The sequence below is a fragment of the Sparus aurata genome, chromosome 23 (genome assembly GCF_900880675.1).
Source record: "Sparus aurata chromosome 23, fSpaAur1.1, whole genome shotgun sequence".
NCBI classification, from domain to species: Eukaryota; Metazoa; Chordata; class Actinopteri; order Spariformes; family Sparidae; genus Sparus; species Sparus aurata.
Window position 1 is genome coordinate 6009214 of NC_044209.1, and position 24882 is coordinate 6034095.

The following is a 24882-nucleotide window of genomic DNA, read 5'->3' on the forward strand; positions in this document are numbered from 1 at the left end:
GAGAATCACATATTGACCCTGAACTCAGTGATACAAGAAGGCAGAGTTGTATTGTATTGTAAGCAGGCAGGTTATGTTACTTACTGATCTTGCTGAAAGAATGCCGGTTTTGGGCTGTTTCAAGTCCCATTGGTAAAAAGGAAACACATTTCAACTGGGGAACGGACTTTGACACAACGCTGGCGCTCTCCGTCAAATGAGTGCCTGTCCGTTCCTCCCTCCTCACCTTCTTTGCGTCCTCTATCAGCGTGCTTCCAGTTGTTTCACCTTTACCTGGGGATAGCAACCGGGTGAAACAATGCCTTTTGCGCTTCCTTTACGTCATAATTCACCCTTCACATTTGTGGGAACAATCTGGCGACAGTTCGAATAGCACAGTGAAAGCGAGACCTATAGGGAACCAGTCAATGCAGATGGTGTTATTTTTCATTGGGCAACAAGTGTTTCCTTCAAAATGATAAGTTCAAGCAAAAAAAGTTGTCTATTGCAGGTTTGAGTGTGATATTTACCATGTGATCGCACGTTGATATTTGGTAGTTAGCACCTCACACAAAGGTTTTTGGGACTGCAAAGTTCATGAAGGTGTTTGGTCATGAATCTCAGTAGGTAAAGGTCAGAAGGATTCATCCTCTGGGGGCCATGAATATCCATAGAACATTCTCCTGTCAAACGTTAGAAATAGTCATTGAGATATTTCTGGACCCAAAGAGGTCGACCGACTGCCTGCTGACCCACATCGCCCTCCCAAGAGCCCTGCCCGCTGGCGTGGATAAAAAAGAACATCAAAGTACAACAGCAGCGATCGAGGTATGATTGTTGCATTATTAATGAGGTTAGCGGACATGGATGTGTCATATGCTATCTAGTTTACACGTGACATCGAACATTACCTAGTCAGTAGTGTATTTTCTCGAACTAATAACCTGTACTGATATTTTCATTATGGTTGACTTATTAGGGTGAAGCCACATTTGTATTGTTGTTGTTTGTGTTATATGTAGAGCTGAACTTATGGTAAAAACCTAGTTTCATTTCGTTATTTGAATATAGAAAAACGGGCCGAAGCAGGATGGGTGTACTGTAGAGAGAACTCTGTTTAGTTGACATGGCCAAAAGTATGTGGACAAACATCGCACCTATACAAGATTGGTGTGCTATGAGCTTCAGTTATTTTCACCTTGCAAGTGAGACGCGGGACGGGAGTAACAGAGAATTGTTTTTCGTGATTCAGCAGTCAAAAGGGAGATAAAGGTGAAGCAAAGATAGCGGGGGGAAGGGAGGCGAGGAGAGAGAAGGGTGAGCGGATGGGAGTAAAGATGTAAGGAGGGAGGAGCGGAAGAAGAAATCAGAGAGAAATAAAGGCAGATTGGGAGGGGAAGATGAGAGTGTAGACGAGAGTAATTGATCAGGTAATAGAATCAGAAAGATAGGCTGGTCTGTTGGCTTCATCTGGGAGTCAGGATATCACACATGCACGCGCACACACACCCGTCCACACACACACACACACTTGACTCTCATCCTCCTTGCTCAGAAACAGATGTGTCAGGATCACACATGTGTGAGGGAGCACACCGAAGAGCTTCACAGTTGTGGTGTGTTTGTGTGTGTGTGTGTGTGTGTGTGTGTGTGTGTGTGTGTGTGTGTGTGGAGAGACAGCAAGGATATGATGTGTGTATTTATAGTAAATGAATTCAGCTGGCAGCACCTTTGACTTCCTTTGGCACGCTCCGAACAATACTCATCTGTGTGCATAGTATGTATATGTGTGTGTGTGTGTGTGTGTGTGTGTGTGTATTGGCCGCATTGCATTCTTTGCTTGTGCATGTGTTTACAATGTGGTTGTGTTTACACATCCAACATTGCGTGCAAGCGTGGTTCCATGTTTACATGTTTGTCCATCATGCGATGTCCTCCAGTCTGAGAGCATGCAATTACTTGACTGCCGCCGTCCCATAATGCAGCTGTCAATCAATAAAATCGTCCCACGGCAGCATTCTGAGTGACAGGCGATCCAGGGTCAACTAGGAAGCAAGAGAGAGAGAGAGATTATATAGACAGTTTGGTCATTAGTTCTAATCTGTTTCAGACTAATCAAGTTCAAGTTTAGGCGACATTAACAGAATAATAAAGAAACAGGATTCAATGTGGAACATGTGTTTATTTATTTATAAGTATGTTAATAAGAAGGCGTTTAAAAAAAACAGAGCTACATTTTAAGATGCAATATGTAAGAGTTGGCAACCTGTTGAATTCATACCCCAAACAAATAGGGGGCAGCACATCAAGACTGTAACTGCTAACTGTTGCTGCTGTTAGCTAGTTTGCTCAGTTAGCAGCTAGTATAACTGTTTTAAGGCCCACAACGAGGCAACCCAGCAGCAATGGAGCCATAATGTGATATGAAAACTGATATTTTTTCACATTATGTTGATACATTGAGAATATTATATGTTTTTTATTGTTTTAAAACTAAACTGTGCACATATTGCTGCTCTAGGAGCCTTCTTAATGACATTATCCTTGCATTTTAAGACATTTAAAAATAGTCTTTTCATTTGTCTGATATATTTATGCTCACAAAAAGTTGAATTACCTTGTTATAAGTATCTTAAAACTACATCTGCTCCTTCTCTCTCACTGAAAAACCTTCAATTTACTTGACTGAGATCCATCTTAGTGGAATGTAGACTTCAAGCTTCCATACCACACTGGTGCACATTGCATGATTGTCTTTCAGACTATTTGTCATGTCTCAAAGTCAACACTTGTTAAGTGTTGAAACTTTGACCAATGACCCACAAGTGGTCCTAGCGGCTCTGAAAATCAGAGCTCACATATGTCCAAGAACCAAAGATTTCAGTTTACTATCCTGCATGAACAAGAAATGCAGCAAATACTCACAGCTGAAAAGCATGAGAATGTTTGGCATTATTGCTCGAAAACTTCAAGTCAGTTATCAAAATAATCGGAGATAAACTTGCAGTCAATCTAATAATTAATCGATCATTTCAACTATAAAGTTATTGATTGCTACAGTTGCATTTAAATTGTTTATTGGTATGTCTTTCTTAGTTTTTATGACCAGTCTTAACTCATTGGGCATCTTTCATTACTATGTAACATAATGACCTGCAACTGACTCAATCTAAGAGGAAGAAATGTTGAAAGAAATGTTTATGTTGAAATACTTTCAACTCATTACTCTCTCTTCCTCTTTATAAACATTTAATTTACTGTGTCTACATTTATGCATCCGTCTTTAGGCATTCAAAGGCTTCTCCTTGATCTACTGTAACTTCTCACTCTGGAAGAAAATTTCTGCTTAATGAATTATTGTAAAACATTGATGCAGCTGTAGAGATGCAGAAAGCCCCATTATATGGGGTATGGCTTCCATAAAGCCCTCCATGTTTAATATTTGAATTAAAGACTTAAAAAAGACAAACTAAAAGTCGAACTTATTCAGGATGCACATTATACTCCAGGATCTATCTGAACCAATTTGTCACTGCTGTGTTTGATAAATGAGACCCACAAAACTGTGCACTGCAGCTCTCCATTATAGATCAAACTAATTACTCTCCACAGTTACAAGGCGGCCAAGTTTTCAGCACTCCGTAAATCAATGCACAATTATTTTTTTTTTTGTAATACGTTTGACTAAAATTATCCACAACAAAAACCTCAATTAGAATCATTAATTTGTAGCATGAATGCTGCCGTTTATCCATGGTGTCTTGCTGCTTTGCGTTAATGTGTTTGTGTTTTGTTTACCCGCCTATGATTATAACGGCACTGCATTCTGTTTTAGTAGCTTACTGCTCCCTTTTGCTTCACTTTGATATACATGGAGCTCCCTGGGAAATGGGAATCAGGCTGTTTGAGAGAAGGTTAAAATACACAATTAGTGTGTTTACTACCAGCAGCCCATATGGGTCGACGGCGAGGAGAGACGGCCTATACTTACAGTAATTAATGAGTTAACCGTGGTAATGAACTGGAGCTATTTCACTGCATTGAGCTCAGCTGATCTGGGTGCAGGCGTCAGCTGGATGCGAGTGGAGGAGTCTCCATGAAGTCACATTTGTTCACTGAGAGGAAGCAGATGTTGTTTCAGACAATCTGGAAATAAGGATGTCACACTCTCACACTGTCACCACGCTCATTACGGCAATATGAATGTGTGTTTGTGTGTGTGTGTGTGGGTGCATGCGATCCTGAATCCTTGCTTTGGGTGTGTGTACAGCACACTTCTCCATGTATAGGGAGAGCTAGAGGATGCTTGTTGCCTAGCAACCGCCTCTATGCAACCCACTGCTCCCTAGCTGTGTGTGTGTGTGTATGTGTGCGTGTGTGTGTGTGTGTGTGTGTGGGGAGGGAAACCGTTAGCGGAGTTAGGCTGCAGGCTGAGGTGTTGCAGCAATATCATGAAATCAGTATTTTCCCACAGTTCTGCTGCGGCAGGATGCGAAATAGTGAAGTAGAAGTTAATCAGTTTGTGTGTGTGTGTATGTGTTTGTGTGTGTGTATGTAGTGTTTGTGCGGTGTATGTTGTGAGCATCCGCAGGACATACTGTGCATTTGTGTGTCTGCAGCAGGTACATAATAAGATGAGCAGCAGGTATACAGTAGCACATAATCCATACCTATTTATGTGGAGGGGGTTCTCCCTTTAGAACTGGTTTTGTGTTTTTAACACATACAGTATGAAAGCTGTAGACAACCAAAGTTGACCCACACAGGTGTTTTCACTCATGTCAAAGTCCTATACAAGTCTTGCTCCTGGGCAGCCATATTGGGCCAGTTACTTCCAGCTGTCAAATCTGATCAAATCGTTAAAAATGTTGGTCACGTTGCGCCAAAAAGATAGATATCCTATGTATAACATTTGCCGAATTAACAAGAAGTCCTAAATAGTTAAGACTGTGTTGTAGACGAGGTTTCACAAAGTTTATAAAGCTTCTCGTAATGCAACAAGTCGCACAGTTAAGCAGGTTTCTAAGGGACCCCAGGGCCTTACTTCACCTACAACAAGGAAGTAACCAATATTAGTGACTGTTAACAGTATTTGTGAAATTTGACATGGTTACAAATCAATAAAATGTTATCTTCTGTCATAAATCTAGTGTAAACAGTTGAAACAGTGTGCTCAGACAGCTGTTGGGAGTTAAGATGCCTTAGTTTTGTTGCTCCTGCCTGGGTGGAACAAATGACCCTGTTATCATTCTTGTTGGTCCACAGAGTTTTGCTCTTTTCAAGTAATTCCCAGCTTAGCTCAACCTGACTCGGGATCTAATTATCCAGAGTAATTGAAAACACCAGTGTGCAGGGCTATTAAACAACAATATACCGTAGTCGAAGGCACTCATTCTGCGCTTACCGTGATTCATTGCAAAACAAAGAAATGCAAATCTCATAGTCTTACACTGCATAACATCATCACATTCTATCAGTATTATAAGTGGAAAAAAAGTCCTAATATTAAAATAAAAAATCATCTCGTAAATTCTACGCAATCCTGCCCATCCCACGCAGTATGACCTGTTTCCATCTGAGTGTTGGTTACTGAGATGGAAACAGCAACAGATGTGGGACTAACACCAAAATTATCACCAATTCCCGCCACTACGCCATTCCTGGCTGGAGTCAGCCGTTGGCGGGACACCGAGTTCCAGTAGTGCTGCGATTTGATCTATCAACCCACTTTTGGAGCATCTGTGCATGTTTTATAATAGTTGGCTCACATCTGCTCTTGAAAATACGTGTTGGCAGCTACAGCTGGGTTTTACACGGCGTACAGCAGGTGTTTGCTCATTGGTTGGCTTTATTTTTCAGATTTTACAAGTTAATCATGAAAGAAAATGAGAAGGTGCAGATATGTGAACAGCTTGTCACGCGTATATGTCAGTCACATACTATATGTGCATTTTGACGTGTTTAACATGTTATAACCAATGAAGGGTTGTATTTGAATATGTAACTGTAGGTGTGTCTGTGTTTGAGTGTGTGCGCTTTTGTGTGTGTGTGAGCTGTGAGCAGACGGTGTGTGTGCTACCTGCTCTGGAAGCTCTGGAAGTGTTGATGGCGGGAGGGGGGGCGCAAAGAGGGTCAACGAGGATCAAACAGCTCCTGCAGTTACCGTGCTGACACACACACAGACACACACGCAGAGACACACACACACACACACACACACACACACAGTTAATCTGTCCGGTAGTATTTATATTCTGAAAAAATTATTAACGCCAATTCGTCATTGTGCGACATCTGAGTTATGTGCTTGCTACAAATCACTGTAATGTGTGTGCGTGTGTGTGTGTGTGTATTTGGATTTGGATTTGGATGTGAATTCGCCTGTCACTGTGTCTGTATACATTCATGATGCAGCACTTTGTGCGAATGCCTGTGCGCAACGCTTTTCTGTGCGTGTACATCTGGCAGGCGGGGGGATGCTTTTGGCAGAGCTCCCACTCTTACCCACTCTGTCCTTATATGATGTCGCGTATGAAGACTCTCTCCTTATTTGATGACACGGGGCCGGCCGTGTCCTTTTATGATGTCAGAAAATGAAGAAAGGAGGGTCGCTGAGTGCACTGAGTCTGAAGCAAAACACGTATTCAACCCACACACACGAGCGCACAGGCCTCAAGGACTGAGATGGCTTTCCTATTTGTTAACTGGAGAAAAACCAGCTAACTGTGACAAAGTCTGCTTGTGTATTTTCACATTTGTTTGAGGAATTGTAAGGAAGGTGGGGTTATTTCGGATACCCAGGCTTCTTCTAAATTGTTAATTAAACCATTTGTCAGGCTTTTCACCACATAAAGATGGATAACTAAACAACTACCAACAAAATAATGACAAAACCAATGAAAATAATCAGCACGAAATATAAAGATTGATGATATGTTGTAGGCTACACATGACAGCCAAAAAGTATGGGACATGCGTGGATTGTTACATTTAAAGCTGTTTGAAAAAAGCAGCACAGCAATGCAACTGACCCTAAAGACATAATTTCTGCATCAGTATGTGTTGTCTATGGCTAGACCTTGTTATATATTATTGTTGAGTTTTGTACTTACATTATCCAAATGTTTCCTTAAATGTTCAAACGCAGAGAAATCCATAACTGTATTCAAATGTTTAGGAGTCTAAGAGTAAGGTGATGTAACTTTAAAACGTTGGCTTGTCTGTGGACATTGCTGCTCGAGTTGCAACGATGGTTGAATGAAGACAACAACAGGGGTGGCTGTAGCTCAGTGGGTAGAGCTGCAGGATGGAAGGTCGCTGGTTTGAATCCCGGCTCCCCTGGGGTGGGACTGAGCTACATGTCGAAGTATCCTTGAGCAAGATACTGAACCCCAAAATTGCTCCTGATGTGCAGTTGGCACCTTGTGTGTAACATTGCTTTGTTACTTTTTTTTAAACAGCTTTAAATGTACCAATCCAGGCATGTCCCATACTTTTTGGCTGCACATTTGGATGTGCAGTTGGCACCTTGTGTGGTAACTGCACATCAGGTAAGGGTCCTGCGATGAGCTGGCAACTCATCCAGGGTGTACCCTGGCCTTCGCCCATAGCTAACTGGAATTGGCCCCAGTAACCCCCCCTGAAAAAGGGGGATAGACCCTCACGGAAAAGCAGAAAGAAAATGGAACGGAACGAAACAGAACGGAACGGAGTAAGGTGATGCAACTTCAAACAGTTGGCTTGTCTGTGGACATTGCTGCTTGAGTTGCAACGATGGTTGAATGGAAACTAAAACAGGAAAGAAGCGGATTGTAAAACCAGGACAATGCTAAAATGTTAAAAAGTTTAATAGAGCTGAGGAGAGTCTCAGATTCAGATGCTGTCTTCATAACTTTATCTCAGTGGGTCTCTTTCGGTCTTATACCCCACTGTTTGTTAGCTTGGTGACTGCTAACAAATGTCCATGTGTCCAAAATGTAGGAAAGGATTATAAAGAGAATGGTAAAAACCCATCTTGCCAGTTTCTATCTATTCAAATGTCAATTAAGGGTCAGGAAAGGTTAAACCAGCATGAGAGTGTCGTTTTACAACAGTCCTGATTTTATTCTGCTGGGGGACGTTCAAGCGCGTCAAGCAAGTCTACCACCTTAATAATGCAGGATAAGTGCATGGAGAAGGACCCTGCTACGTTTGCCAGTGTAATTTTAGTTCTTCAATCGAGGAACAGAAAGGCAACAATTGCATGACAGAGAAAAGTAGTGCTATCGCTTTGCTCATTTTGCAGACATGGAGGGATGGATGGCACAAGAATAATGGAGAAAATGGAGAAAGAAAGGTGGGGAGGTGAAGAAAGCAGTCAGAGGAGGGGAAATGGGGACAGATCGATCAGGGCCAAGACAACAGGTCTACTTTCAGGGGAGTACTCCAGAGGCCAGCGCACTGTTTTCCATCCTGGCTGCCAGGAAGAGTGAGGGAGAGAGGAAGGGAAAAGACATTTAGAGACAGGAGAAAAGCAGAAAGCTAACATCATAAGCTATCATGGATAAGGAATTGTCCTTTCCTTTCCTTTCCTTTTCCTTTCCTTTCCTTTCCTTTCCTTTTCCTTACCTTTCTGTAATTTAAATGTATTTCATGTGATAGAACATAATAAACTCCCTTGTTCAAAAGGACAACAGACTTCCCCAGGACAGATATTATATAAGAGCACAGCATATTAAGAAAGGCAGTGACACTGTTCCCTTTTCCTCTCCCATGAGGATTCATTCAGCCCACTTTAGCTGGGGGTAAGAAAACAGAGAATCAGCAGACTGCAAATAATCCCCCCTGAAAAAAGCCACGTGGACTCTTCTTTTACCCTCTCTGCCTCTATTTCATATTTGGATATATCTAACCTTTTCTAATGTGCACACTGGCTCATGCATAGGCACTACAATCTCGAACTCACCATGCCTTTCAGCTCTTCTTGACCTTTGACCTTTGGGGTATGTTAACAGGAGGCAATCGATACTCCTTCAAGACTTTGGCTTGGTGGATTGATTTTCCCCAGAGTAAGAAAACCTAATCTAAATGACATTTTTAATAATGCAAATAACTACAAATCCAGCCATAGACATACTCTTACTCAGCAGTCCTGCAATTTCATGTGTCTAGACAAGGATGGAAGCCAAGGGTAAATATTTCATTTCACTGTTGGGAGGCAATAAACAGAACATTTTCTAAAGAGTAATTCCTGAAGGTGGCACAAAAAGTGTCACCAAAAGTCAGGCTGTACTAAATGTATATGAAGAAAACTCTATTGAAAGGTAAATAACTTATTATAATGTTTGGAGTTTCATTTCCTACTTTTGTAGAATTTTTTATTCCGTGATATTTAAATGAATTTCCTGTTGTTCACACTGAGTATTTCGACATTCATTCATTCATTCATTCATTCTATATCACTTACTGTTTTATGAGCTCTGATTCTCCAGTCCATCATTTGGTATATATGCATATTTGCTGCTTCCCAGTCTTAACCCGCTTGCTTATTTTATATTCTTCAATTTTGTATTCGTATTTTTTCTTTTAAACTTTATCTCATAACCAAAGGCAGTATGCCAACATCATGACTCGCAAACATAGAAAACCATCCCCCAGGGTTTAGCGATTTTAATTGACTTTATAATAACAGATCTTTATTTCTGCGTTTTCTAACTTGCCTCCAGCGTTTTCAGAGTTGTTTTTTTTTTGCTTCCGTTGGAGAGTTTTTTTCCCAGTTATCCACAAAATTGTTTATAGCCAAAATGAATATGGAGATGGTGGTAGATATTTGTATTGTATCACTTCACTTTAGACTGCAGATACCATCCTCACAGCAGGCAGGTTTAGTGTGGTGTGCAGAAGATATACATAAGGGTGCTGTCAGATGTCTGACAGTGACTGCGATAGGCGTGAAGTTAATGCAGTGTTCAACAGCACTGCAGCCATGTTTGAAGTAAAAAGGGAGAAGCAGATGGTTTATGTGTTTTTTGCATGTGTTTATACTCTAACTGCATATAAGCGTGTATGTAGTTTTTGTGTGAACATGAATGTGTTAATAAGGTCTTACAGTGTGTGTGTGTGTGTGTGTGTGTGTGTGTGTGTGTCGATCCAATGTGATTTGCACTATGTGGGTGTGGAGTTTTTGGACGTTTTTGAGAAATGTGTGTTTTTCGGTTGGCTGGCTTCACCATAACCATGGTTTCACTGTTTGTTATGACTGTCTCCTGCTATGTTGCTGTCCAGCATCTCTGAGCAACACACACACACACACACACACACACACACACACACATAGCACGCAGTTCGAGTGTGTGTGCGTGCGTGTGTGCGTGCGTGTGTGTGCGTGTTCAGCCGATTGGTCTCTAAATTGTTCAGCCTGATTAGTCTACCGAGAATAATCAATATATTCACTTTACATTGTTCACACTGCTCACAGGACTGTTTAAAGCTCATTGTGGTTCGGGTTTAGACAAATGAACCTCTGCTCAGTTTAACTGTAATATAGTGTGTTGCAGCATGCAAGTCCCGTCGCTGGCCATTCTTCTTGTGTAGTCACTGTTTGGAATAAACAGCATGAAATTATTAATGACCTGCCATGTGTTACTAATCACCAAGAGTTTATACTTCTTCTTCTTCCTTTTTTTTTTTTTTTTTTTACAATAGTTTTATAAGAAATTTGATATTTTTTCTTTAAACACACTGTCTGTGTTCTGTGCTCCCTCCTTAACACATGTTTGGTATTCTTGTTTTTTTTCTCTTTGGTATGATGGATTTCATGCACAACTACACAATCCTGAACATCAATAGACATCCGCTCACCACTTAGCCCTGATGTTCAACTGGAAAAATCCATCACAGAGGAGGCAGGGATTCATTAGTTTAATGAATGTAGCCCTGGTAGACTTTAGCGAAGTTCAGCCACAAAACATGTTGCAAGTCGGACTTTGGATGGTTTTCTTTTTTCTCACCCTCTCTATAACCAAAAGCACAGCAGCAGAAGTATAAGGAACATAATAAACAGAGTGTTTATCTGCCCCTATGTGATCTGCAATCATTAGCATGCCCAGTAAGTCAAAGAGCTCACAATTTAAGACTAGCAACACACTGTGATGTTTCCGCACTGTCTGGAATCTAGTCGTTGATGCTATCAGACTTTGGGCTAACGTTAGCGGCTCTCTTTATTAGATTGTAGGAAGTTTATGCTCCAGCAATCCCAGTGACACTCGTTATTCCCAAAGCCATTTTTTAATTGCTGGTTTATGTCAGAAATTTTGTTGACAAATGGACCAATGACTAAGCAGTCAAATTGGGTTACGTTTGAAACAAGGGTCTAATCTTCAATTTTTCCTTCACACACTTAAAATACGTGGACTGTTTCCAAGTCTTGTATTGATTGATTTATTTCTTTTTAGATTAGCGCGCAAGCTGACAAATCTCTCGGCGGCAGACGTAATTTCAGCCGCCACAATCGAAGGTCACCAGCTGGAAATGAAAATTCTACTTCTCTCTTTTTCTGAAATCCCTGACCTATGGGTTGAATAAAAATATTGTGAATTTAGATGGTGTATTTCCCGTGTGAGAAAGAAAAACTTCCTCTTGTCGTAGGGACAGCTAGCTCCGCCGATTTAGGAAATCACTAAATGACACAGATTTGGCAGTGGCAATGACAGTGTGCATCCACATTCCCAGTCCCTGTCAAAGACACCATCAGATTGAACAAGGGAAATGTCATCCCATCCCATTCATGAGGGCGTGTGTATTTTCCTGTCACGTAACGGGCTACTTACGACCAGGGCTCAGGTTTGATGGTCTGATGACGTAATATAGTCAAAAGGTCATGGTTGACTGCTGCTGGACAGATGTACAGATGTGGAAGACCACGAACAAAGACTAACGTGTGTGTTGTGTGTGTGTGTGTGTGTGTGTGTGTGTGTGTGTGTGGATGTGTTTGTTCTTTTTTGGGAAGAAGCCAGTCATTGTACGGTTCGTATGAGTGATAAACCCAAATTATAAAATGTTCGAATCGTTTTATCCTCGTTTGTCTTTGCTTTCTCTCAAAATGTATCACGTCAGTTCCTCTGACGTCTTTAACTTTTTTTCCTCGACGTCACCACTTCTTTGTATGTATGCATGTTAGTGGATCTATGGTTTACCACTCTCACAGCAAGCACACACACACACACAGGATGTAGATAGTGCCTTTGAAAGCTCTTGGTCCTTGTGTGTTTGTGTGTGTGTGTGTGTGTGAGAGAGTGAATCCCTGCATTTAGCGGCCAGAAATAGCCTGTTAGGAAATCAATGTTCCTCTCCCAGTGGCGCTGGGAGCTGTCTCCTCCACAATAGAGGGACTGTCCTGTTTCCTGCACCCTGGAGGCTGTGTGTGTGTGTGTGTGTGTGTGTGTGTGTGTGTGTGTGTTTGTGTGTGTGTGGGTGTGTGTGTGCATGCGTGTGCGTGAGTGTGCATGGGCGCACTGTGAAAGAGAGAAAGTAGGAACAGAGGGTACAGACTCATCTAGGCTGGGCCTCAGTACTGCATCATCAGCTCACATAAGCCATGAAAAAACAAATGAAAGGGGTAACGAATGAAAAATAACGCGGGTGAAAGTTGAAGAATTGTTGAGTGAGTAGGCAGCGGACTGTGTGTCTGCATGTGATGTGTTAGCATGGGCGTTTGTGTGAACATGATCCGAAGCAAAATGAGTGTTCTCTACCTGTAATACATCACTCTGTGTATGTGTTTAAAGGCATTTAGAGTGTCTAATTAGCAGTGTCATATCATGAGAGAGGTCATCTATGCTGCTGTTTCCTCACCTGTGACATTGCTATGGCAGTGTGCCAGTGGGCCTCCTGTGCTATGATGGATAGAGTGATAAAAAATAAGTGACATCATCAGTGTGAGACAGAAAGACGGCCAAAAGCAAGCCCCCAGAAAGGGCAGCAGGCTTTGAAACCAACTTTCGTAGTGGCCTGGCTGTGTAATTACAATTAAAATGGTGGATAATGTTATTTTAGCCTCACAACCTCCGTGAAATGATTTGTGTCCCTGTCAGAATTTGAGCAATTCAGTCAAGAACCACAAGTTTAAATTATTTGATCCCAACTCAAGTTGGCTTGCTTGGTTGGCAGAAGTCTCAAGTGCACATGCTCTAAAGGCCCAACAACATGGAAGATCTGGGTATTTTTATAGCGGGTAAATTGAGCCATTTTAGCTTCATGTGCCACTGAATAGCTTTCACTGGACTGAATGGGGCTCCGCCTCCAACACTGCGTCCAGATTTTCATATAAGTCCTTGGCAAAAACAAACTGATTCAAACAGGGGAAACGGCTGGGCTGGCTGTGTCCAGGGTAACAATGTTCAGTTACCAGCAACTCAAAAGCTCACTAATTAACCAAAAGTGACCATTAAGTGTTAAAACAAACTCTGTTTCAAGTGTTTTTGCTCAGCTAAGCTAACTAGCTGCTGGGTCTAGCTTCCCATTTAGGGTACTGTATGAAAAGGACATTGGTATCTATCAACTCATCTGATTCTTTGCAAGATAGTGAATTAGCCTCCTTATTTTGCTAGTAGACATCATTCAGTCAAAATGTGACTTTGTCCAGTAGGCAACTTTATTTTATTACATTTAATGGAAAACTATTGACATTATTGTGAATATAGTTAACGGCTAAAGGATACCTTCCAAAGATGCTCCCTCCGTCCTCTGATATGTGACATCCTCTCTCTCTCTCTCTCTCTCTCTCTCTTCTCTCTCTCTCTCTCTCTCTCTCTCTCTCTCTCTCTCTCTCTCTCTCTCTTTCTATATATATATATATATATATATATATATATATATATATATATATATATATATATATATATATACACACACTATACTGTGCGTGTGAAATAAATTCTTGCTCTTACAACATAGAGATTGCATCACTGGATGGAGACAACATTTTACAGCACATTACTCCACTTCTGTGTAATGAGTGGGTATTTTCGCTCTTCTCTTGTCATATATTTCCAGGGTATAGGGATTTCAGCTTGAGAGCACTTTCAATTTAAATTCCCATTCTCTTTTTTGTGACAGACTTTTATGAGACTGTGTTGTCTGTTTACAACCTACAGAGCTGTAATGTAAATACATAATGCAACATCACCATCTGTGCTTGAGTGCGGAGTGTTGCAAAAGTCAGTTTAAATGTATTCATGAGGAGCATTTAACGCACATGTTTGTCTCAAAGTGCTTTTTGAGCCCAGCATGTCGTGCGCTCAGAACCCCAAAACAAAGGGCCCAAAAGATGCACTGTCCTGTGCAGCACATCATATTAACACATGTAATTTTTTCTTTTTTTTTGATAACTTGAACAACATGTGTTTTCTTAACGTCTTATGACGCTTTGTTTTTTTCCTTCCTTCAGTGTTTTATGTATATTCTTGACGATGTGGATCTTGAAAGTTCAAAAGGTCCAAGTCTGCACCAACAGAAGCGCCCTATCTCCTACAGAAAACACTGCTCCTGAAACGCCTCATCAGCAGACTCTGTCACCTTTAATTCTATGACTTTGTGACATCACACTGTGTCACGGAGTCACACACTGACATAATTTATACCTAGCGCCTCGTTTGGCTCTGTTGTTGTTGGCGGTGCTGGGTCAGGCGTGTGTGAGCTGACCAATTAGAGGAGACTAGGTATTAAGTAGAGGTGTGCCAAAATATCGATACTACGATATATCGCGATATTTCGTCTTGAGGTACGTTATCGATACACTGGTGCCAAATATCTATATTAAAAAATGTAAAAAAAAAAAATTACATTTTTTAAAAAAATTTTTGGCCCACCACCTCCACCCCTCTTCGGAGGACAGCTTTATCTTTATTCAAACATAGGTATACAACCAAATAAAATTTAAAAAATGGTTTAAATAGTTTTGAAACCCACACATATAGATATTTAATGATAGTTGTAGTCAGTGTGTGTTAAGAAGAGACACTGTGCAATATACTCTCTGTTTACTTGGCTGTCATTTATGTGAAATTGATTGACAATGTTTTGTCATTCCTGTGAAATGGATTCAGTGCAGTCAATAAATTCTGAATTTCTTCATTGACACAGATATCGTGATGTATCGTGGATGAAATTTCTTGCAATATATCGATTATCGCAGAATCACTGTATCGTGATATTATCGTTATCGTGGGCAAAATATCGTGATAGTATCGTATTGCGAGGTACCTGGTGATACCCAGCCCTAGTATTAAGGAGCGGGTTCAACACCGATGTGTTGACCCAGTGAGCACTAAAGCATGTACAGCTGTTCTAGTAGTAACACACAATATATTATTAACCTGAATGAGCATAATATGTCTCCGGTAATGTTATTCTATACTTTGAATTTCCTTGTGTCTTAATGGTGCCATATGAATAACTTGTCCTGCCTTGCCTTTCACATAGCAGTTGCACATTTTCTTTGTATTTATGATATTTGCATTGGTCTAGATTGTGGCCTCTCTATCATTATTACCCCATGTTTAACCACAGTAGCAAGCACGCTCTGAATGATGTAGATATTCTAAATGAGAGATGTGGTATTATCACCATAGGGGCCCAAACTCGAGGAAATGGCCAAATTATTTCCTGCAAACAGCAAGTGAGAAAATCTGATGGCAATATGACTCATGATAAATGGCATTCACACAATCGAGCAGTCTTGAATTCTGTAGAAATGGATGAGGAAAATGTGACAAATGTTGGTTCTTTGGCTTGAAATGGAGTCCAAAATATAATCCGGTATCTTAGAACGCTGTTGAAAAACATTACACAGAACACCTATATTGCTGGGTTATATCATAAAAAGGCATCATCCGGCCATTATTATGATTTACAGGCTTCAAACGTCACGTTAATGTTCCACCTTTATTTGTGTTTCAGAGCTCCTCGGCTCTGCGAAGAAAGTGAATGTCAACTTCCAGGACACAGACGGGTGAGTGACTCTTTCCATTATTGTTCACTCCTTTTCTCACCCTCACTTTCTCCATTCCCGCGAGTCATTCTTACATACTCCCCTCCTTCTCCACTCTTCCTCTTTTTTATTATCCACCCTCTCCCTCTCCCCTGGTCCCATTCATATAAAAGCTGTATTATCCTGGTAGTTTGACTTGTGTCTCTATAGAACTAAAAGCTGGAGGACTAGCCCCGATACCACTCAAAGTTCAGATTAGAATGGCATGTTTATGTGTGTATGTGTGGCATACAGATTAATATCAATAAAAGCCTTGTTTGTAGGTACTTGTTTGTGTTTCGCTGCTTAAAAAAAATGATAAACTGCACTGCTATGTTCCACTGTCCATCATGCCATTTGATTTTTAACAAAAATTCCAATCAACATCTCTTTTCTCTGCAATTTTAAAAACAGTGCAATATAATGCATCAGTGGAGATCTGTGGCCGACATCCTAGCAATCTGGGTTCATTGTGTGACAGAGAGCATTTAGAGACACAGAGAGCAATTCTGCGTGTTTAAGACGCTGCAGACAAGCATGTCCACTAAATTCAGACGGAATGGAAAGCGGATACAAAACAGGCTCGCAGCGTAAAATCACATTATTTGTCAAGATGCGGTCTGCTGCTGATGGGATTTTACAAAGAGATGATACAAATGGGGGACAATTATAAGGAAAGGACCAAATAAATGTGCGAGGAAACACAGCAGATACAGATGCTTCTGCGCAGGACACCAGAGCTCACCGATTACTACACTGACGAGTATTTACAGTAAATGATGTGAACCACCAGAAATGTCCACCAGAGAAGTTATCTGTGTTAGCAAGTTAGCAAGGTGTCTCTTTGTTTTTGCTCTCAGACGAGGATAGATGGTCCACCTCAAAGGTCAGTCCGACTTATGTAAGCCTGGGTCGATGCTGCCGCTAACTCAGTGGCCGACCCCTTTGCTCTAATCAGCAGGTGGCAAACAAGACACGGGAACTTGTCTCACAGTTCTTGAGCAGTTCACCAACAAATAGCCTAAACTGTACACACACTGCATCGCTACGTTCAAAGCTAGTACAATACTGCTAACGTCACGCTCACCATCAGGCCCATTTGCTTCCTTTCTCTCTTGGCCGCACAATCACCAACATTAGACAACCAATCTATTAGCATTAGCATAGCATATAAGCATATATAGCATATAATCGAGCACTATACAGAGTCATCGTGTTGTTCTCTGTAATTCCAGAGTCTGATGTTTAAGTTCAATTTAATATATAAACAAAAAGGAGACTTGCAGAGACGGAGATCTCCTGGGAGTTTGATGGTTATATATTTATTCTTCAAAACATGGCCACCGTGAAACTGTTAAGAAATACAATTTCATGTATCTGCTTTACTCTGCAGCTCTCTCAGCCATGGCTCCCTCTCTCTGTCTCACTTGCTTGTGCTCTCAGCTCGTTAGCACCCTCTCACTCTTATGTCCACCCCTCATCCGTAGTAATACTACAGCAGTAGCACCCGTCGCTTCCTTGTCTTGTGAACGAGGCTTGTCTACCACAAGTTGTAGTTGTTGTGGTGTCTGTCTGACGGTGCAGTGAAGTCCAAGTGCTGAGAGTCTTTAAGCAGCCATGTTTCCAGTGTAGCTCAGACTGTCTACCGGCATTGTTTGTATTTTACAAGCATAATGCAGCTCATTATGATGGATGCTCTATCGGACAATTAAGGCTGTACTTCGCTCATTTCTAATTAATTATGCAGCAGGCTTTCTTGTCTGAATTTTATATCTTTATTTCCTGAATAGTGCATAGTAGTAGAAGGAATTTCCCTCACCTGCTTTATGTCTTACCTAAATTTTCGAGAGAAACAGAAAATAGTTCTACAATATGTCTACGAAGACAAACTGAGTGACAAATTGAATGTGTCATTTAATGTTTAAGCCTGTTAAAAAAAATAGATGCATTTATTGGTCCATAATTGAATTCCAGGAGACCTGAGCTGGTTCATTTGATACCAACACTGGACCTGTTCCAGATGCTCGTGGTGGCCCTTACTTTTTCCATTAATTTGGCACTTGCAGTACCCGTTCATGCATGGTGCATGACTTTCTGCACCGTGCAGCAGGACACCACGCAGTGTGGAAATGCAAAATTCCCACAACAATGAGTCATTCCAGCTTCAGCCATGGTGAGAGTCGTTTAAAACTGAGCCAAAAGACCGCAAACTGCTGTGAATAAAGTGGTTTCTGTAAAGATAAAGATCAAGAGTAATCCTCGCAGCGCTGCTTTGCCACTCTAAGTGAAACTGAACAGTGTAATCTAATTAGCGTGTTTACTGTTATTGCCTTTTTGCCCCTCAATCCCCCTTCCACCAACCCTTAGTGTTAAGAGCGCCATATTGGCTGATGCAAACATGGCTTTCTGCTGAACAAATAAGCCATAGATAAAGTTTATGATAGAAACGCATGGATCAAGTTGAATTTAATTTCATAATGAGCGCACATGGCTAATGAGTCAGCACAAGCATATTCATTTTAGATTCATTTACTCTTCTTGGCAACCGCTTGGAGACGCCTAATGAACTCACTCTGTAAGAAAAAAGGGTCCTAATTGGGATCTTTCGCTACAGATTTTGCTCATCTGCTGTATGTGTTTACGTGTGTGTGTGTGTGTGTGTGTGTGTGTGTGTGTGTGTGTGCGGATAGCATTTCCTAAGTGGTGTCAATCAGCCGGTGTTGCACCGTCATTAAAAACCAACAAACGCTAGTCAGTATTTTGCAGGATGGTAAGTCAATTAGAAAGCAGACTTGGAGCAAAGTGGAGAGTGCGGTGACAGAGCGGCATGTGGGAGAGAGACAGAAGAAGAAAAAGTTTTGTCACATGGGGACATAGACGGTCTCACAGCAGACTGCAGATCAGATAACAACCAAGCACTTACTTCTTTGTGAACCCTGACAAGGAGAACCCCCTTGAGACCTGAGAGCACTACAATTATACAACATATGCACAGTATGTGAGTGTGTTTATACGTATGTAGAGGTGTATTATGATATCTCCAGCTGTGCAAGTCACTTACTGTGCGGCTCGACAAGCGGCAGTTAATTGCAGAGATATGGGAAATCGGCAAACATGTATACTTCTGTTGTTATTTTCAGCCCCAACTGTAAGTTCAGACTTAAACAGGACGGTCGGACCAATCTGACATTTCCGCTGTGCTTATTGTATGCACCGTGTTGCTCTGCTAGCATCTTTGATATCGACGCAACAGCGGCATCTCAGTTTACCTGCTAGTTTGGGATGAATCCAGGATGTCACTTTTGTTCACCCAACAGGTAAAAAAAGATCTCCAAACCAACGTTAGCTTCCCTGACAGTGATGCGGCTGCTTCTCCACACGAGGGGGGGAGCTGACAGTCATCTACTGCAGGCAATACATTGACTAGGGATAAGTACCTCATACAACCCCACATCAAAAGACCCCAACTATCACTTAAGTGAGATATAAAATCATTGAACAGGAATTTCTTTACTAGTCCACTAGTATATAAGCTATTTGACGCAGGGGTTCTCTCCCCGGAAGTCTTTTTTTAAAACAAAGGTTGTGATTGGATAGGAATAGAGAATAGGAAACATTTTAGAAACAGTAAAGTGTTAACGACACTTGGGTAATTAATGTCGCCGGTCGGTTGGTTTTCTCTGCTCAGTGATTCACTGCCTTGTGAAGCTAAAGGGGAAATGATGACACTATCAAAACAACCATTCATGGATAGAAAACGCCTCTATGCCATGCGACCGCTGCCTTCAAGGTAAATGTGACAAGTGAGTCATCTTAACACTTACAAAGTAGCTTTTTGACAGTATAGCCACGAGGCCTTAGACGTGAGAGAACATTTTACTGGAATAGATTGTCGTCCTTGTTAAGCACAGGCTGGATGAATTCCAGTCTGCGCTAACGCACCTCCAGGGCACACCACAGATATCTCCTCTGAACAGAAAGACATCAACTCCTTCCGAGATGATCTGGAATCTGCGGAATTAATGAGAGTGTGTGTTTTATGGCCAGATCAAAAAACCTGAAGACACACACACGTCACAGGCAGGTTAGCAAGGAACAGAGACACAAGACAACCTGATGTATGAGCCTCCCTTCTTCCTTCATTCCTTTCTTGTGCAGCAATGAAACATCATGAAAAAAGAGTGTGTGTGTATGTATATATAAATATACACAAAACCTGTACTTAAACTGGACTCCTAGACCCCTATCCATGTGATGATATTCGTTGGTGTCATATATCAGGCTGCAACTACAACTACAGATTCATTTCCTTGTCAATTAATCAAAAAGTATCAAAAGTACCGGTAGTTGCAGCTCTGACTTGTAGTTGGGTATATAGACAGCTCGCTATTTGTGTAAGGAATTTTGTACAGAATACCAGTCTTTGCGCAATAAATATAAAGCTGCATGTTTGCTCAGCTTATAGTTTGGTGCAATGACTCAGGCTGAGGACCGCAGACTACATGAAAGCAACATGATTGACTCAGCTTTGCGCTGCAAGATGGACAATGCTAAGTAGGTGTTCATCGGAGAAATGATGAAAGACGGAATCCCCCCGAGGACGGAGCCGAGGAGGGAAGAGCAGCGAGGTTGTTAAAGGCTGAAAAGTGGGAGGAGGAGCGAGCAAGAGAGGGATGTGGAGGAAGATGGATGGAGGGAGGAAGAGAGAGGCGATTTGTGAAGGAGAAGTGCGGTATAAATATTGCATAGCGGGTTTTACTACTTGGCAAAAGCGAGGGCTTTCCTCCCCCCTCCTCCTTACCCATACATGCAGCCCCACGACACACTCTGCAGGGCTGCACGCACACACACACACACACACACACACACACACACACACACACACACACAGTGCTGTTTTACTTAGCCTTGCGGAGCATTGTGTAACGATATCCCTGCTTAACCCTGAAGGAGGAAGCATGGGGAAAGAAGACGCAGTTGTTGCCGAGATGCAGAAGTGGGTGACGACACATGCGCAGTGAGACCGCTCCTCTGTCTGCTCACTGTTTGTTGTTATAAGAGGGATTAAGGTGTCAAGTTATGGCTGCATGAAGGTCCAAGGGTGCTGACACCTTCACTAAATATTTTATTGTGAGGTTTCCAGTTAAAGGTGCGCTTTTTAGTTTTGCGCAAGACATTTTGTAACCAGAGGAGAAAGATCGTCATCGGCTGAGCGATTTGAATAAACAAGCTCTCTTTGTTTTCATGACTGAAAACAAAACTGAATAAACAAACTGACTTTAAAAGACAACACAATTTATACATACTGTTTACTTTGTGTATATGTGGCGGACTCTGCCACCTTTCCAGCTCCAAACAGTGTTCTGGGGACGTTTTTCTTCTCTGAGAACAGCCTTTCTGTTTCATTGTGGTTAAATTTGTATTATTACCTAATTAATGTTGTAAATATTAATATTCTGAATTTGAATTCGATTGTGCCTCTTTAAGGCTTCTATATAGTGCTTGCATAAATACCAGGCTTCCAAAGGATTTCTCCCACATGGTCCAATTTACTGTAATATGGTGTTTTTTATTTCTACTAAAATGTCACAATAATGGTTTATAATTGTACTATTGACTGTATATTTCAGTGCTTTAATGACAAGTAAACTCAGTGTGCTTAACATTGAAATACATACAGAAACAAGCAGACATGTAGTAATGCATAATCATGTGTGGAAGGATTTACTATAAATGTACCTAAGAATAAAGCACTGCATCACTGTGTAGCTTGTAGAGCAAGACTGCAGCCAAGCTTGTGACAGTGTTTTATGTAATCTGTGGCGTTAACTGCACAGGGGACAGCTCTTCCCTGACTTCAGCCTTAAAGGCAGTGCTTCCAAAAACAACTTGAAATGTAGTCCACTTACAGAACAGCCATTTTATTTTCAAGCACCGTCGATAGACATGGAATTTTATGAGTACGCAAACCATGTTATTTTAAACTACTACAAATGAGCCTGAATTAATTTTAACCGGCATTGCAAAGATTTATTTTGCAGTGATTTTTATGTTGTTAACTTTTTTTTTTTTTGAAAGGCCTTTTTAGACTTCCTTGATTCTTCTTCCTAAAGAAAATGTAAGCCCCGGGTGCACTTCATGCAGTTATTTGTGTTTTCATTTATTCAAACCAAATTGGACAATAGCTCAGTGGATATCTCTGTTTCCTTACAGCATGGAGGTCCACAGACAGGTAGAACGGATGAATGGAAATATACCATTGATCTGATGTCTAAGGGTAAATGTGGACCCTGAGGCTTGACCAGTTTTGGGCTTGTTGGTTTAATGTATTGCCTTAAACAAGTGAGCTCTATAATAATGAAATGGGCGTGTAGTTTAAAAAACAGTGGTGGAAGATACGTGACTGTGCTCAAAGTATGAGGCACACGCACACCAAAACACACCATTAAAGTGAAAAGGAAAATAACGGATCACAGGTCGAAGGAAGTGAGAAGCGTCTGACGTAGTTAACAACACTGTGCCAGCAGCCGAGGCAACACAGGGTGTCACAAGTGTTGTTCATCAATGATCAGAACACTGTTCCCTCAATATATGCTGACGGAGCCCAATTGGGCTATTTTTGGAGCACCTATGGTAACATATAGGTAAAATATAGAGTTTAAGACTTGACAAATTTTAATTGCAGCAGATGGTGCCAAAATGTGCCAAAAAGGAGTTTCTGCCTGAGTACTCTATATTCAAACATCTCTAATTTTGTCCTGATTCACTTTAATAGCATCAAAGTTGGCAGAGGTAATGGCCAGATGTTCTGCTACGGTTTGCTAGAGATTTGGAGCTGGAGCTGCATCATTCCTCAGGGATATTCATTCTTAAATTGTAAAATGCTGTGTGTCAACTTAATTTACTTGGACCCAGTGACATATATACTTGTATTTACACATCTGAAAATACGTTTCAAGTGTTCCCTTTGTTATGATACCCTGATTAAGATAAATAGACCTTGTAGTTGCAGAGATACACTCTGTTAATTATTGAGCAGAGACACAAACTAGAGGCTAGTTCTTAACAGGTTAACAGGTGTGCAGTTTGACCTGTGTTTTCAGCTGTGAATAATCACTAAGTATTTATTTAAATACTGTACTTATGTTCTGTACAGCAGCTATAGTTGAAAAAAGCTGCATGGCATGACAGGTATAAACAAGTAGTAGTGTATTATTGCAGCAGCAACAGTGATCATTGTGAACATTTTAGAGAGTAAAAAAAGAAAAGATGGAGAAAAGCGCACAGGGATCATAATGGGATAAGCGCGAGTGGGGGATAGAAAAGAGTAAAGGAAAATTAAGACAAATGAAAACAAAGGAAAGTAGCACAAAAGAAGTGCAGAGGGATGGAGAAGTGATGGGTGATCTTCAGTGAATAAACTAGAGCAGGTCACTGTGGGAGAGCAGCGCTCTTTAATATGCTGCTCCACACTCACTCAAACACACACACAGTGAGTGTGACTCCTTTATTCAGCGCTATCATCCGGTATAACTTGCATTCTCACAAAAGCTTTCCACCAAAGATAGACGCCCATCCCTTTAATCTGATGATGGTCCAGATGACTGTTAGCTTTGTCTGCTCTTTTCTCTCACACCACTGCAGTAATGGTGACAAATTGACCGGTCGAAATTCTTCATCATTTTGGAAACAATGGGTGCTTGGATTCGAATACAGGCAGACAAAATCTTCTCAATCGTCTTCAGTGTGATTTGCTAGTTGAACTGCCACCTGTCGCCAGAAGATCTTATCCAGTGCAGCTGCTGTAGCTAGCTAATTAGGGTGAATACAGACGCCCAGCTGTTAGTTTGGTTACAAACGTTGTCTCTGCCCAGCTTCTGTATGCTTATTTTTCAGCTAAAAATTGTTTTAAAATGACAATTTTGCAAATTAGCCTTAAAACATGTGACGAAGGCTACATATATGATTTAGAGCAAATGAATGGAGGATGAAGCTGAATGCCCCTGGCAAAACGTTAGCATTCCCACCAGCTGGTGATCCATGTAGAAGACACAGAGCATTAGTCCAAGTACTCATTAGGAACAATCATTCTGTGCAGACATGGCTCTTCACAAGTTCACCAGGGGACTAACCTCTGGTCTAAGCTTCTCCAAATGAAATGAGGAGTAGGACTAACATTGGCCCACATGTATACTGATACCACCATGGACCAGTTTCTGAACAGAAGGGGAATTCTGCAGGATCTATCTTTTAATTAACAGGACCCTAAACCCCACAAACGAATGTAATTAGCTGATGAAAGGATGCAACTTGACTTTGAAAGTATCGCTCAGTTGGTGAGGTTAATACTACTGGCAGTGAGCTAGATGGCTTATCATTGAAAGTCACCTAGGATACCAGCACCAGCCAGATACCTTAAATGTATCTGCCCGTCTCTGTTTCTCTGTTTTCTATTATTTGGACACTACATCTGAACGCATCAGCCAAACTTTTTTGCCTGCTCTGCGGCGCCTGTCTCTGTGCTGGTTCACAACCATTCTTAATCCCGTCTCAGCTAACCCTCAAAGTCTGTATTTGCATTTTACATTTCAGTTTGCAGGATGAATTATGCAATCCACAATGCACATAAAGTGCATTTGAACCCTACACATCCATATGAGATGGGTTGTTATTAGGGTTGGGTATCGTTTGAATTTGAACGATTCCGATTCTGATTCCGATTCCTTGTTTCGATTCCGGTTCCTAACGATTCTCGATTCCGATTCTTTTAAGAGGCAGGGTCACAAAAGTTAAGGATATTTTAAATGAGCTACCCAACCAACAGACTTTCTGAATGAAATAGTCTAAACTTCTCCATCAATTTTAATTCTATGAACTTTTTACTTTTTATGAACTTT

General features: G+C 41.2%; 1 protein-coding gene across 7 annotated transcripts in view; it reads left to right on the forward strand.

The window, feature by feature from the left end:
* caskin1 (CASK interacting protein 1) overlaps positions 1 to 24882 on the forward strand; it is a 110541-nt gene that overhangs the window by 39237 nt on the left and 46422 nt on the right. For all 7 annotated transcript variants that reach the window (XM_030407898.1, XM_030407897.1, XM_030407899.1 and 4 more), the window contains exon 2: positions 15916 to 15967. In XM_030407898.1, the coding sequence (XP_030263758.1) occupies positions 15916 to 15967 (52 nt within the window). The remainder of the gene's footprint in view (positions 1 to 15915; positions 15968 to 24882) is intronic.